Raw genomic sequence first — 14,820 nt, 5'->3', positions numbered from 1 at the left:
GATGACACTGAGATTCAAACTTTGGTCTGAGTCCCCAGCTGGGGCTTTAAAACTCCCTATTACATTGCTTCCTACTCATGAGCTGTAACAACAGACTTACTGCCCCCTTGCAATGCTTCTTCCTCACACTCAGTCCACGTGGGCTGAGCACCAGGAAGAGGGGCCGACACCGCCCTGCCCTCGCAAGGCCGTGGTGACACCCACTCCACGCCACTGTCTGGTGGGGCTTTGCTCCGTTGGCTCTGAGAACCGGAGAGGGAGGACAGGAGCTGCTGGGGTTGCCGTGACTCTGGGTCAGCAGCCATTAGTCACTGATCCTGTTTTGTGTGCAGCTGGGTCGTTCCAGTACCGCCCCACGGTCGCACCTGGGGAAGCTCATATAAAGGACCTGAGCTCCAGCCTCGCAGCTCTCACACGATGCGCGTGGGAAGACTGTTGCTGTGGGTTGGTGAGTGTGCCACTCAGTCCCGGAGCCAGGCTTCATGGTTTTGTTGTCCCTTTGGTGCCTGGGAGGCAGCCTGGGCCTCAGGCGGCCTGGATTAGATGGAGGTGGGACGGGACGTAGTGAAGGGCCAGAGGGGCCGGAGGCATGATCAGAGTGAAGGTTCTCAAACTTGGCTGCTCGTTGAACATGCTTATGTCTGGTTTCTGACCTCTGAATCTTTGTGGGGAGGAGCCAGGTTGTCACTACTTTTCAATTTGCAGCCCAGGTTGAGAAGCACTGGCCTAGAGCTCTCGCTGGGGCTTGGTTGTCCCTGTGCACATTTTGTGTGTGTACATGTGTTTATTAGAGTAGAAAGGAGCTTAGGTCTGGCCCCACTGGCTCAGCTTAGAGACAAGGAAACCAGTGCACAGCCTGTGTCTGGCTATGGTGCCGGTGGGTGGGTGCTCTCTGGGGCTGGAGGGCACACTAGGGGCGTCACTCACGCTGGGGCGTGTCACTCTGGGCAGGCACTGAGTCCGTGTGTGATGCTTTCCTTTTTCTGCAGGGCTGGTTCTTGTGCTGAAACACCACGATGGTAAGGAACTTGTGTCCCCCTCTGCACGTTGATTCTCTGGCTGAGCCATGTGCTGCACCGAGTGTCTCCTGTGTCCTCACTCTGCCTTGGTCCTGTCAGGGGTCACTGACCCAATCCAGTTCAGCAGAGGATTTTGCCCCCTGCTGTGTGTATCACTCTCTGTGCTGGGATCCAGACCCGTGGTTCTGTTCTGACCAGGGTTGCAGATGGCATTCTTTTCCTTCTGGGACCTCACAGTGGGGGCCTCAGCGCAGCTTTGGGGGACGTGTTGAGGGGAGTGGGCATGTTGCAGTGGCCGGGCCTCTCAGGCTGTGTCCACACTGCCCTGTGGAAGCTGAGCTCCGTGCCCTGCCTTGGTCTCTGCCACCTAATGCGTGCTCTCCCTTGCCAGGCGCTGCCCACAAACTGGTGTGTTACTTCACCAACTGGGCATACAATCGACCCGGCCCTGCCTCCATCTTGCCCCGTGACCTAGACCCCTTTCTCTGCACCCACCTGATATTTGCCTTTGCCTCAATGAATGACAATCAGCTGGTGGCCAAGGACCTCCAAGACGAGAAAATTCTCTACCCAGAGTTCAACAAGCTCAAGGAGAGGTGCGTTCATATTGAATGTGGGGGCCGTCTTTCAGATTTTACAGATGGAAGAGAATTAAGCCTTTTCTCCTGCTACTCGTCAGCATTCTGTCCCTCCGATTCCTCCGGTTCCAGCCTCCCGCAGCCAAGACTCTGCGCTTCCCCGAATTGGGAACTCCCTGTTGATGCACACTGCCTCCTTCTTGTCCCCGTGCCTTTGTGGGTGCTGCTGCCTCAGCCTGGACTGTCCTCCTAGCTCGTCTCGGCCTGGCCACCCCAACTCGCCCTCTGAGGCCTGTGGTGAGGGTGCCATGCATTCATTCTTCACAGTGCTTCACAGGGCCTGCACATCACAGATGCCTCACAGATGCTGGCCTTGTTATTGCCACCTGTCACCTGCGACCCTCAAGCTGTGAACCCCCAAAGGAAGGGGCAGGTCTCCTCCTCTTTGTGCCCTGGTGGCTAAGTCAGTGCCTGGCACAGAGCTGGCGCGCAGGAAGTGCTTGTGTGGGTGGTCCTTTCTCCACAGCTCCTGGCTCTGTCCCGGCACTGCGTGGGTGGCTCTGGACGAGCAGGGCAGAAACCCCGCCACCAGACTCAGCCCCCGAGAGCAGGGAGGAGCTTGCCTGGCTGGCTCACTGTTGGATTTCAAGCACCTAAAGCACTCAAGAGCACATAGTAATTGCTCAACACTTATTTGTTGACTAAGAAAACGAGTGCAGAGCAACATTTCAGACTATGTTTTTCTTTTCCTTTCCATGGGGACATGATGGGGGGACTTGGAGGGACTTTGGACAGCCTGGGACTTCCTGGGGGCGATGCCTGTGGATTGATCGTGCTCCTCTCTTCTTTCCTGCGCTCTGCTCTGCTCCCTCCCTCCACCTGCCCTTTCACTTTCCCTCCCTCCTACCCCACTTCCCACTGTTCCACTGAATGAATGGAACAAACAGGGTGACTGCAGCTGCCCCTCTCTGCCACACCACAGGAACAGGGAGCTGAAAACGCTGCTGTCCATCGGGGGCTGGAACTTCGGCACACTGAGGTGAGGCCCTGCCCACCCTGTCTTCTCCGGGGTAGAGGGGGTGCGGCAAGTGTGTGGGGGTGCAGTGGGCAGGTGGCAGGGTGCAGTGGGCAGGTGGTAGGGTGCAGTGGGCAGGTGGCAGGGTGCAGTGGGCAGGTGGTAGGGTGCAGTGGGTAGGTGGCAGGGTGCAGTGAGGCAGGTGGCAGGGTGCAGTGGGCAGGTGGCAGGGTGCAGTGGGCAGGTGGCAGGGTGCAGTGGGTAGTGGCAGGGTGCAGTGGGCAGGTGGCAGGGTGCAGTGGGTAGTGGCAGGGTGCAGTGGGCAGGTGGTAGGGTGCAGTGGGTAGGTGGCAGGGTGCAGTGGGCAGGTGGCAGGGTGCAGTGGGCAGGTGGTAGGGTGCAGTGGGTAGGTGGCAGGGTGCAGTGGGCAGGTGGCAGGGTGCAGTGGGCAGGTGGTAGGGTGCAGTGGGCAGGTGGCAGGGTGCAGTGGGCAGGTGGCAGGGTGCAGTGGGTAGGTGGCAGGGTACAGTGGGAAGGTGGCAGGGTGCAGTGGGCAGGTGGCAGGGTGCAGTGGGTAGTGGCAGGGTGCAGTGGGCAGGTGGTAGGGTGCAGTGGGTAGTGGTAGGGTGCAGTGGGTAGGTGGCAGGGTGCATGGGGCAGGTGGCAGGGTGCATGGGGCAGGTGGTAGGGTGCAGTGGGTAGTGGCAGGGTGCACTGGGCAGATGGCAGGGTGCAGTGGGTAGTGGCAGGGTGCAGTGGGCAGGTGGCAGGGTGCATGGGGCAGGTGGCAGGGTGCATGGGGCAGGTGGCAGGGTGTAGTGGGTAGTGGCAGGGTGCATGGGGCAGGTGGCAGGGTGCAGTGGGCAGGTGGCAGGGTGCAGTGGGCAGGTGGCAGGGGGCAGTGGGCAGGTGGCAGGGTGCAGTGGGCAGGTGGCAGGGTGCAGTGGGCAGGTGGCAGGGGGCAGTGGGCAGGTGGCAGTGAGGACAGGTGGGGGGAGAAGGCCTAGTGCAGACACTTGCCCTGCCCTGACCTTTCTTCCATGCTAAGTGAGAGAGGGAAGTTCCAGGTGATGGAGAAAGGGGGTGGGAGGGAATGAGGAGCAAAATGGGGTCCTCACAGTTGTCCCATCAACCCTTCATAAGAGGCAGGGATTTGTGTCAGATGGGGGAGTCCTGTTTAGGACAAGAAGAAACCCCCAACCTCATAGGGCCTGGGTTTCCTCACTTTATAAATGGATATTTATAAATATGCACCTCAAAGGGTTGCAGGGGTGTGGTTGGGGAGGATAGGTGGGGGTAGGCAGGAAGTAGTGTAAATGAAATGCCTGCTGGGCCTTGGCATGCGGGGCTGCTCTATGAACACCTTACCTTCCGCGAGGCAGGTGGAGATGAGCACTGTCTTCATGTCCTCTGAAGAAGCGTCTCCCCAGTTTCATGGCTGAGGCCAGGGTGGAGGCCCCACCTGCCTCCTGGCCTGGGAGGAAGGAGCTTCAGGAGCAGGGGCAGCGGGGTGTGAGGAGGGGCCTGCTCCTACAGTGGGGGAGGACTTGGGCTGTGGGATGGGAACTGGCTCCGCCCTCCCAGGCTCTGCCCTCCCAGGCTCCCCCCTCCCTCTGCACCGTGTGCTGAGCACCCTGTGCAGACGCTGGGCCAGGGGCCTTGCACACATCCTCTCATGATTACTCAGAAGAGGCTCACAGAGTGGCTGGTTGCATTCCACGTTTGCAAAAAAGAAAGCAGAAGTGGGAGGTCGTCAGGAATTTGCTGTATTTCACACAGGTGTCCCTCAAAGATGGGAGGTGGCAGACAGATCACGGACCCCGGGCCTGCCTCACCCCAAATCTGGCCGATTGTCTAATCAGTGCCCACAGAACTAGCCCAGAATTGCTTCAAGTTCAACTCCCATTAATTACAAGGTTTTCAACAATGTCGAAAAAATAGATAAACGTCAAACAGCCAATGGACAGAAGAGCAGAGACCGGAACGGCTCCTGGAGCCTGGGCCTCTCGCCCGCGTTTTGCAGCCCAGATCCAGCTTGGGTCCGGGATCTCAGTGGGAATGCTGCCTGTGGCTGGGGCTCCATTCCTAGTTCGGTCAGGGGACAATGTCCGTGCCAGCACAGGTGGTGGGGACTGAGTAGTCCCCATGAGGAAGGAGCAGCAGGGCAGAGGGCCTGGCCAGCGGGCACTGATTTCTGTAGCCACCCCAGGCCAGGCTGGCTTTGCGCTGTCTGCCCAGGGCCAGGTCAACATAGGCAACTCCCCTGGCTGTCTGAATCCCATTCCTGCGTGCTCAGCCCCTGGTGCTGGGAGGGGATTTGGAGATGGTTTGAGAGTTTGAAAGACCTGCCTTCCTCTCCTCCAGCCACATCCCTGTGCCCTTCACAGGGGCAGGCACCAAGGGACCTTGCCCGAGGCCATGGTTCCACAGAGTGCTCCTCACCCCACCCTGGCTCCCTACAGGTTCACCGCTATGCTGTCCACATCCGCCAGCCGGGAGAAGTTTATCGCCTCGGTCCTACCCCTCCTGAGGACACATGGCTTTGATGGTCTGGACCTCTGCTTCTTGTACCCTGGGCTCAGAGGCAGCCCCAGGCATGACCGGTGGAATTTTCTCTTCTTAATTCAAGTAAGGCCAGTCTGGCAGCTCCGAATCTGCCAACGTTCCACTTCTACCCTGTGTGGGCGCTGGGCTCGGAGGAGGGAGGCCAAGGGCAAGGGCAGGAGAGAGGTGATGGAAGGGTCTCTCCTTGCCCTCCCCCTAGAGATGTTGGACCGAAGAGCTGCTGTCTGTCCAGCTCTCGCTCCAGTCTCCGGCCTGGGCGATGCCTCCTCTAGGCAGCTCCCTGGACTCCCGCAGGCAGGCAGCTGGCCCCGTGCCCCTGAGCTTGCCTGCCACCCCTCTGGGAAGCCACTTGCCACACTGTTCATGTCTGCCTTTCTTTCTTGCTCTTTTTAAAAACATATATGTTTTATGTATTTTAGAAAGAGAGGAAGGGAGAGGGAGAGAGAGAAAAGTTGATGTGAGAGAGAAACATTGATCTGCTGCCTCCTTCACGCCCCCCTGGGGATGGAGCACAAAACCCAGCCACGTGCCCTGAGCAGGAGTCAAACGGACAACCTTGTGGTGATGGGACAACACTCAGCCAACTGAGCCACACCAGCCAGGGCATGCCTGCCCTGCTAAAGAGCCTGTGGACAGGGCCTGCGTCTGACTCACCTTTGTTCCCAGAACCTGGCTCAAGGCTCTGTAAATACAGGTTTCCTGGGTGGTCTCTGCATCTGCCTCTCTGACTTCCCAGGAGCTGCTGCTTGCCTTCCAGAGGGAGGCCCAGCTCACCAGGCGTCCAAGGCTGCTGCTCTCTGCTGCTGTCTCTGGGGACCCGCACACCATCCAAATAGCTTATGATGTGCCCCGTCTAGGAAGGTGAGTGGGGCTGCCTTGGGAGGCAAGGCTTTGAAGGGAAGGAGGCGCTTCAAGTTCAGAACCCCAGAGCTGCGCACTGTCCCTGAGCTTTCCCTGTGCCTGCCCTGGTATAGGTGCAAGTTTGGGGTGGGCCAAGGAGCATGGTGGGGACAGGGATGGGCTCCATCAGACCCCAGGCTTTCTTTAGGAGTCAGAGGGAGGTGCTGTAGCACCAGCCCCCACAAGATCATCTTGGGGGCACTCTTCTGTGTAGCCCATCGCCGGGTCTTACAGGAGGGCGCCCCGCGTGCCTGGCTCTGCCATCCCAGAGGACAGTTGTGGACACTGGCTGTTTGGCAGATGGCTGGCACTGAGAGGCAGCGGAATCACTAACCACTGCCACAGAACCGAGACCAGGAAGGCCCCGCCGGCCCGTTTTCAGAGCGCAGGTCTACATGCAAAAGTTCCAAAGCCAGACATGGAACAGCTCATAACTCTTTCTGGACAGGCCAGCTCTGGACTAGTTTGCTCAAATTTTAAGAATCAAGTGTTTACAGGTGGGAACACTGAGGCAGATGCAGAACAGAGAGAGGGTAGGGTGCTTGTATGTGTAGTTACACAGGGACAGTGGGTTCCGTGGGAGCAGAAGGGTGGGAGGCCCTGGGCAGTTTGTTCGTGTTGGTCCAGCCCGCCCACGCTTCAGCTCCGCACTGCAGACAGTTACGGTGCTTGGGGAATTGGCTGGATTGAAATGAAATGAGATGATCCACGCAAACCCTATACCAGTGACCTGATCAACCCGCTTCGCCGCCAGGACCGCTTTCCGGATGAGGGGGTCGGCGGTCCCTTGAGTGGCCGGCGGACAGAGCTCTCTCACGCCGTGGGACAGTGCTGCTTAACTCACGACAGTTTTGCAGACCCCTCTCGGCACTTGCGTCAGGCCTGCGTGCCTTCGTTTCCTGTCTGACTCCTGCCTGTTTCCATGGACACCCCCGGTGGCTGGGCCCCGAGGCCTGCGCTCCCCAACCAGCAGTCTGCCCTAGTGGCAGCATCCTAGGTGGCTGGCACAGCCTGGGCAGGCCCCCCAGGCGGAAATGGCCGGGAAGCTTGGGTGATCAATGCACAGCTAGTTAGCTAGTTAGCTAGTTAGCTAGTCAGCACTGTGATGATCTGACTGAAAATCTAGCCCGCCCAAACTTGATCATATGTCCTCCTGCCCTTTAAGACTCCTGGATTTCATCAGCGTCTTGACTTACGACATCCATGGGAGCTGGGAAGGGTTCACAGGACACAACAGCCCCCTGTTCTCTCGGCGTGGAGACCCCAAATCTTCGGTAAGAGAAGGGAAGATCTCGGAGGCAGCCGGACCTCTGCCCCAGCCCAGGCTGGTCACAGGGGGGCTTTGTGATTTCCTGCAGGCATACGCCATGGACTCCTGGCGGAAGCTGGGGGCCCCCTCGGAGAAGCTCCTCATGGGGCTCCCCACCTACGGACGTACCTTTCGCCTCCTCAAGGCCTCTGAGAATTGGCTGCAGGCTGAAGCTTTGGGACCTGCATCTCCGGGGAAGTACACCAAGCAGCCTGGCTTCTTGGCTTATTACGAGGTGACAGGAACGGGGACCTCTGTCTGTTAGCTAAGGCCCCACCTGCGGCCTGGGCAGGAGCAAGGACAAGGGCAAAGGCGAGGGTGCAGGCCACAGGCGGCCCGCGAGGCTGTTCCCCGGGCAAGGGAAATCCGTCTCTGGGTAGCTGTTTTCTTCAGGAAGTTATTTGAGTCCTGTTTAAGGAATGAGGGGCTAGATGGAATCTGAATAAAGAGGGGGCAGATATCTCACCCCTTCAAAGAATCTTAATGTCATACAAGTCAATCCTGACTTACTATATGACCTAAATAAAAATAATTAATATTTGAGATATATATATATGTATATAATTTCAAACATCTGCAAAAGTAAAAGACTAGTATAACCTCCTTCCCCCTCTCGCACTACCACATACCCCTCACCCTGCTGCATTCATCAACCTCTCCTGGCCAGTCTCGTTTCCTCTCTGCTCCCTGACTCTCCCTCCTCGCTCTGAGATTATTTTGAAGCAGTTCCAGAAGTGCCCCCTACTACAGATTCTTTCCCCACTACCCCAATTCCACTCCTCTAATCCCAGTCTGAGCAAGGCTTGCTGCCTGCGGAGGAGAGTCGCAGGGCCCGAGGGCCGGGAAGGCAGAGAGGCGCCGAGTGTGCGGCTGTGGGCCGGAAAGGCTCGCGGAGCGGGTGGATTCTGAGCAGGGCTTTGAACAAGATGGGAAGGACGTCTCGGGTAGAAGACAGCAGGTACAAGGGTGCAAGGCGTGTGGGGTGCCGAGGGAGAGCCATAGCGTTGCCTTAAGCGGCAGTGGAGGGGCCGGTGTCCCTGCCCTGTGCTGCCCTGGCGGAACGCTCGCCTGCGGACCCGGGGAAGCACAGTGGTGGATGATGGCACAGTCGAATAGTGCTCTTGAAGGGCATGATGGGTCAGAGATTTTGGCAGAGATGATAAAGGACTAAAACAAAAGAGTCATGACCGTCTGCAGCCCGGCTCGAACACCTTCGCTCCAGTGCTGGGAACCCAGCGGACGTCCCGCCTGCGCTTCGCCTTCGGGAACTTGCTCATTAGAGGCTCAAAAGGCCGTTTGATCTCTGCCTCGAGGGGGCAGTGTCCGCCAGCGTCTAGTGAGCAGAGGAGAGACTTGTTCATGAAGGCTCTCTGACACCAGACAGGTTTGGTCGAGGGCCAGGCATGCTACTGTTGGCACCATGGTGTTGGCATTATTTACCACCCCAGGCTGGGTTTCTTAGGGAAGTCATCCACTCCTTGGTCCTCTCTCTGTCTTTTCACCATGGACATTAGAGGAAGGAATGTGCAATAGCAGGAGTTTTTTCAGAATAGATAGAATGGCTTCCCCATGCCCTTTTGGTCTACCTTGTCACTGCCTGACGAGGGGGGCTGGGGTTCTTTATTCCTGGGCAAGGAACAGCGTGTCTGCTGGGGTGCCTCTCCATGGCCCTTCCCAGAACCAACCTGTGGTCTTCCTGGCAGGTTTGCTCCTTTCTCCAGAGGGCGAAGAGGTGCTGGATTGATTATCAGTGTGTCCCTTACGCCTATAAGGGGGAGGAATGGGTTGGCTATGATGACGTCACCAGCTTCAGACACAAGGTGAGGCCTTTGTCTTTCTTGATCAGGCATATTGTTCCTCTCTGGCTACCCTGAGGCCCTTGTCTGTACTGCGTGCGTGCGTGCGTGCGTGTGTGTGTGTGTGTGTGTGTGCTGGGTGGAGGATGAAAAGGTGAGGATGACTATATTAGGTGAGTTTCAGGCATACCTGAACTAAATGGGGTTTCCTAGTCTCATCTAGTCCAACCCTCTTATTTTGAAGTGAAGAAATTTCAGTTTTTCAAGATCCCATAGCTAGTAAGTGGTAGAGGCTAGATTCAAATAGAGGCCATACTCCACCCACCCTGCTGCCTTGTCCCCTGGGAGTCCGTCTTGGTTTTCACCATGGTGCCCAGTCTGGAGGGTGGCCAGCATAGCAGGCTGACTGGCTCTCCCCTCGCAGGCATTGTTCATCCAGAGAGAGCACTATGGGGGAGCCATGGTGTGGACGCTGGACCTGGATGACGTCAGGGGCACTTTCTGCGGCACTGGCCCCTTCCCCCTTGTCTGCGTGCTGAGTGACCTGCTGTTGCAGGCTGGTAAGTAGCTGTGACCTGGCAGCTGGGTCGGAAGTTGTCTAAGCAGCAGGGGTGGGTCTCTTCTGTTGATCTGAAGGCCTGTGAGGCAACGTGACATTGAGACAAGAGAATAGCTTTGATTATTCTCAGGCCAACCTGTCTTCAGACCGTGGCTTGGATGTGTGCTCATTCGACCTCTCCAGGCCTGGATTTCTGTATGTATAAAATGGGAACGATCCTTATGCTCCTGACATCATTCTAAGACCCAATGAACTGTGGAATGAAGACTGTGCTAGCTCATAGCACTCAGTATACATTAGTTTATTTGTCTTTTTTTCCCCTCCTGCTTTTATGGGCCGAGGGCCTGAAAGGGAAATTAAATTTCTGTGGCTTCTCTTTGATAGTAGAGACTTCCCTGGCAGTTAGCAGATGGAACGCGGCGTGCTGGAGCTGATGGTTTATAACCCTCATTTCGTGGATAAGGGGACTGGGCTCAAAAGGGTAGCACAGCTTGTCAGGGGTGGAGACAGGACTGCGACCTGATTCTTTATGGCATGCGGTCTGGCGCAGCGTCTCGACCTCGGAGCTGTCCCCGGGCCTCCTGCGTGGGAGACAGGCAGCTCTCCTCGAGGGCTCAAGCGAGAAATGAGGCCTTGGGGGCAAGGTCTCTCCGAAGGTGCCATCAGAGAGGTCAAAGTGAGGGCTTAAGAGTAGACAATTGGCTCCTTTTTGGGGTCATTTACCGGGAATGTACCAAACCCGCCGAGTGCCCATGGGTGCCTGAGATCGTGTTAATGTGATGAGGTGGGGGAGCAGGGCTTCTGTGTGTGTGTGATTTTATCTATGTCCTCAAGTGGGTGCATCATGGGACTCTCCAACTCTGGGTTTGGAGAGCAGGTACTTCAGCCTTGCCAGTAATTATGGGATGGGAAGGAAGAGGTAAGACTCTCATCCTTTTCTGATGATTTTCTGTAGAGTCCAGTTCAACTTTTTCACCAAAATTTTGGCCCTCATCTGCTATGAATTCTTCAAGGACTGGCCCTGGAAGGGTGACTGTGACCAAGGCACTGACCACTGATATGGGGATTTTGCTCCCAAGAGGAGAGGGTGTGACCACTGAGACTCAGAGAAAGACTGAAAATATGACTACAGTCCCCGGAGCTGGGATTGTGACCCCTACCAGAGGAACTGCATCCTTTGTAAACCACACAGCAGCTCTACAAGGGAAGACTGATGAGACCCCTGGGGAAAAGACCATGGCCCCCGTGACCCCTGAATCAATGACTATGACCTCTGTGCATCTTCAGACTGAGACCTCTGGAGTGAGGATCATGGTCAGTGGAAGGAAGGCTGCAGCACCTGTAAAGACGACAGTCCCCTTGGGAAAGATGACGGTCACCCCTGACAGGAAGACGAAGACTCTAAGAGGGGAGAATTTGACATCTGAGCTGGACATGAACCCCTGATGGGTTACTTTGGTCTTTAGATGGAAGCTGAAAACAGGATGCTACCCTCTGGCCTCTCGCTCCCGGGACACTGCTCTTGCTTTGACGACCCCTTTGTTCCCATTGACGGAAACCGTTCTGTCAACCTGATGACCCTCCAACCAGTCCTCTCTCTCTAAAGAAAGTAAACTCTGCTGTGGATTAAGGAGCAGATGCTGGGGAAAACCCTTGTCTTTTCTTCCGGGTCACCTGGCAGAAGTCCTGTGCCCAACCATTCACAAACCTCTCATGGGGTGAAGCGGGTCCCAAAGCCACAGTGAGCTAATCTCTTCTCTGTTGAATAAACTGGAAACAAAGAATCCATCTGAGTTCTCAGACCTTCCTTCCTTCCTTCCTTCCTTCCTTCCTTCCTTCCTTCCTTCCTTCCTTCCTTCCTTCCTTCCTTCCATTGAATTTACTGGTTAATAAAATCATGCAGGTTTCAGAGGTACAATTCTATAATATATCATCTGTATTGTGTGTTCACCATCCTGTCTGAAGTTACTTTCTTGAGATGACCTGCAACCCAATTTCAGCTGCCCCTGTTCAAGGTCACTTTTCCCTGCTGCTCCTTTTGGAAAGGGGGTTGTCTGGCCCACACTGCTGTTCTACAGGGGAATGTGCGCTTCTCTCTGCCACGAACCACCCACTTCACTTTGGTCAGAAGCCGTATCTCTTCTGGAGGAGTTTTCCATAATTAAGGGAGGCAGGGAGACAGGAGGAAGTTGAATCTTCCAATTATATTCCCTGCTTAGTAAAATCTTAGTTGTCTCTGAAAAAATACCCCACCCATTCTTTCCATAAGAAGTGGCTGAGAGGAAGGCAAAATGCTGTATTTTTGTGTTACCTGCTTGCTTCTCCTAGCTCTCCTCCAGAAACATCCATTCTCACTTACTACACACTGCAATCTACCTACGGGGTGTTTTTCTGGGCATGAAGGACCCTGATAAGTTAGCATAGACCCAGGACCAATTTCTAGCCCTCCCCTTTTAGGAGACAACGATGCTCAGAGTGAGTGTCACTGATGTTACCTTTTCTTTTGGAAGTGCAGTCTCCAAGTCTTTAAGATAAGAGTCTCAAATTAAAATGTCTGGCTGGTGGGGCTCAGTGGTTGAGATTCAATCCATGCACCCAGAGGTCACTTGTTCAGTTCCCTGTCCAGGGCACATGCCCGGGTTGTGGGCCGATCCCCAGTGGGGGACATGCAGGAGGCGGCCGATCAATGTTCTCTCTCTTTGATGTTTCTATCTCTTTCTCTCCTTTCCCTCTCTCTAGAAATCAATAAAGAAAAAATATATAAAAATAATTAAATAACTAAATGAATAAATAAATAAATAAAATGCCCCTGGGGCCAGGCACCTATCAAAAATCACTGAAACAGGTGAAGAGTGTACACTCCCATGTGTGGGTTCATGACCACAGGCCCATGTTGCCGCAGCACAAATCACAAGTCATTTAAGCTGCATAACAAACTAACCCCAAAACATAGTGACTTACTGAACAGATTAGACAGGGAAGGGCTGGAATGAACCCTGTGGTGTTGGAATCTGAGGTATCAATAGGAAATCATGGTTCTAAAAGTATATGCAGGGAAGTCAATAAAAAAATCGATAGAAAAATACAGTATGTGCATACATAAAAATGTTCCTAGCTCGGACTGCTGAGAGAGCCTGGGAGCATGGCATCCCAGAAGCAATAGCACATGGAATGCCCAGATCTTGATTTCTAAATTTAGTTTTCCAGTGGAAGGACCTGCGGACCCTTAAAGAGATGGCTAGTTCTTGGGCTGGGCAGGGAAGGCACAGGAAAAGACCGGCATAGCTTCTGTTTCCAGGAAGTACTCAAAACACAACGGGGCCATGTCAGAGGGACACAAAAGCCACCTTGAGGGAGTTCCCAATGGCTGAAATTGGGACAATTTGAGCAACAAAATAATGATAATAATGGATTTTAACCCATAGAGTAAAGTAAATGTCGTGAGTTCATTGGCTATCAATGAATAATTGAATATACAAATGGCGGAGGAGGGATAGCTGCTCCTTACAATAGGACATCAGTCAATAAATGTCGAAGAAACAGTGTAGGGTCTCAAAGACTAGACAAGTAGCCCGAGGCACAGATGTGGAATGGGAGACGTCTCAGAAATCACGGCAAGGTGACAGTTTGACTGATTGATGTGGCGGGGGGAGAGGTCGGGCGCAGGTTCAAGGGGCATGGCTGGTGATCGGGCATGTTGTCTACACCCAGCAAAGTGAGCGGAGGAGAAAATGTTAGAAGCTTTTTTGTCACTTTCTAATTTGAATTTTCAAGAAACATTTTTTGTAAGTTAGAAATGTTGCCACCAGGTGGCAGCAGCACACAGAGTTACATTCTTTCTGTGGACAGGAAGAAGTTGGAAATGCGAAAAAAGCAATTAAAGTATCTTTCTACAAGAAAAGGGAAAGCAAGTATAAATCTCATTGTCTTTATTGTTAAAGTCCATAGTTTCATGCGCATTGAAGCAACTAGAGCTTGTGCACACCAGGCTTAGAGGAGGAGGCTGTGGTTAGGTCCCAGCTCTGCCATTTATTAACTCTGTGATCACCGGGAAGAAGTTCAATTAGCAATGGTTACAAGAAATACGTGCCTGGGACAAAGACGGTGCTCAATGAGTGGGAGTTACTCTTACAAGCATATCCTCTGTAGCTCTTAAGTTTCCCTTAAAGAATTTTATTTCTATGAAGAAACATGTCATACACATGAAATAGGAAAATTCTCTTTGTCTGTGCATAGCTCAGTGGCTTCAAGTAGATTCCTAACAAAGTCCTGGTAACTTCTCTCATGCCAGCTACAACTTTACTTAGAGAATCATGTTGGTATCTGGCCATTTCCACTAAAGCTTCTGAAACACCACTTTGTATAAATAGTATACAGAGGTATTAGGTGTGTCATTTGCTGGATTTAAAAAACTTTAATGGCTCCTTACTTCTTACAGGATAAAGTCAATATTGCTCAGCCTGGCATGAAGGGTCTGCCTCACAATCTGGTCATGCCCAGATAGACGCCTAGTACTGTAGTCCAGGAGTTCTAGCCATGGTGTGTTGTAATCACTTACGGGGCATGTCGTAAGTAATTTGGTAGAATAATAGTTAAATACTAAGCACTGCTTTAAAATAGCATTGTAGCCCAGTCAGTGTGGCTCAGTGGATTGAGCATTTTTCTATGGACTGAGAGGTCCTGGTTCAATTTCCAGTCAGGGCACATGCCCGGGTTGCAGGCTTGATCCCCAGTAGGAGGTATGCAGGAGGCAACCAATACATGTTTCTCTCTCACATCGATGTTTCTATTTGTCTCTCTAAAAAAAAAAAAAAAAAAAATCAATTAAAATAGCATTGTAGACTCAAGAGTATCCGTATTTTAGCACTGTAGTCCTTTCTGTTTCAAATGGTTTCTGGAGTAGAAAATCATTTTCTATTTTTTTAAAATATGTTTTTATTGATTTTAGAAAGAGAGAGGAAAATATCAATATGAGAGAGAAACGTTGATCGGCTGCCGGAGCCCTCAGCTTAGGCATGTGCCCTGACCGGGAATCTAATCAGTGACCTTTTGGTTCATGGGACGATGCTCAGTCAGCTA

At 53.6% G+C, this 14,820-nt stretch overlaps 1 protein-coding gene across 1 annotated transcript; it reads left to right on the top strand.

Moving 5' to 3' along the window:
• Window positions 1-1,535: 1,535 nt before the first annotated feature.
• OVGP1 (oviductal glycoprotein 1) lies at window positions 1,536-11,187 on the top strand. Its single transcript, XM_036273356.1, has 9 exons — window positions 1,536-1,615; window positions 2,580-2,636; window positions 5,075-5,240; window positions 5,914-6,038; window positions 7,243-7,351; window positions 7,436-7,621; window positions 9,090-9,206; window positions 9,607-9,742; window positions 10,697-11,187. The coding sequence occupies exons 1-9, from the start codon at window positions 1,536-1,538 to the stop codon at window positions 11,185-11,187; spliced, it is 1,467 nt and encodes a 488-aa protein (XP_036129249.1).
• Window positions 11,188-14,820: the final 3,633 nt, after the last annotated feature.

The sequence above is a fragment of the Molossus molossus genome, unplaced genomic scaffold (assembly GCF_014108415.1).
Source record: "Molossus molossus isolate mMolMol1 unplaced genomic scaffold, mMolMol1.p scaffold_m16_p_20, whole genome shotgun sequence".
NCBI classification, from domain to species: Eukaryota; Metazoa; Chordata; class Mammalia; order Chiroptera; family Molossidae; genus Molossus; species Molossus molossus.
The sequence above is the reverse complement of the archived record's forward strand: the minus strand, read 5'-3'. Positions and strand labels throughout refer to the sequence as shown.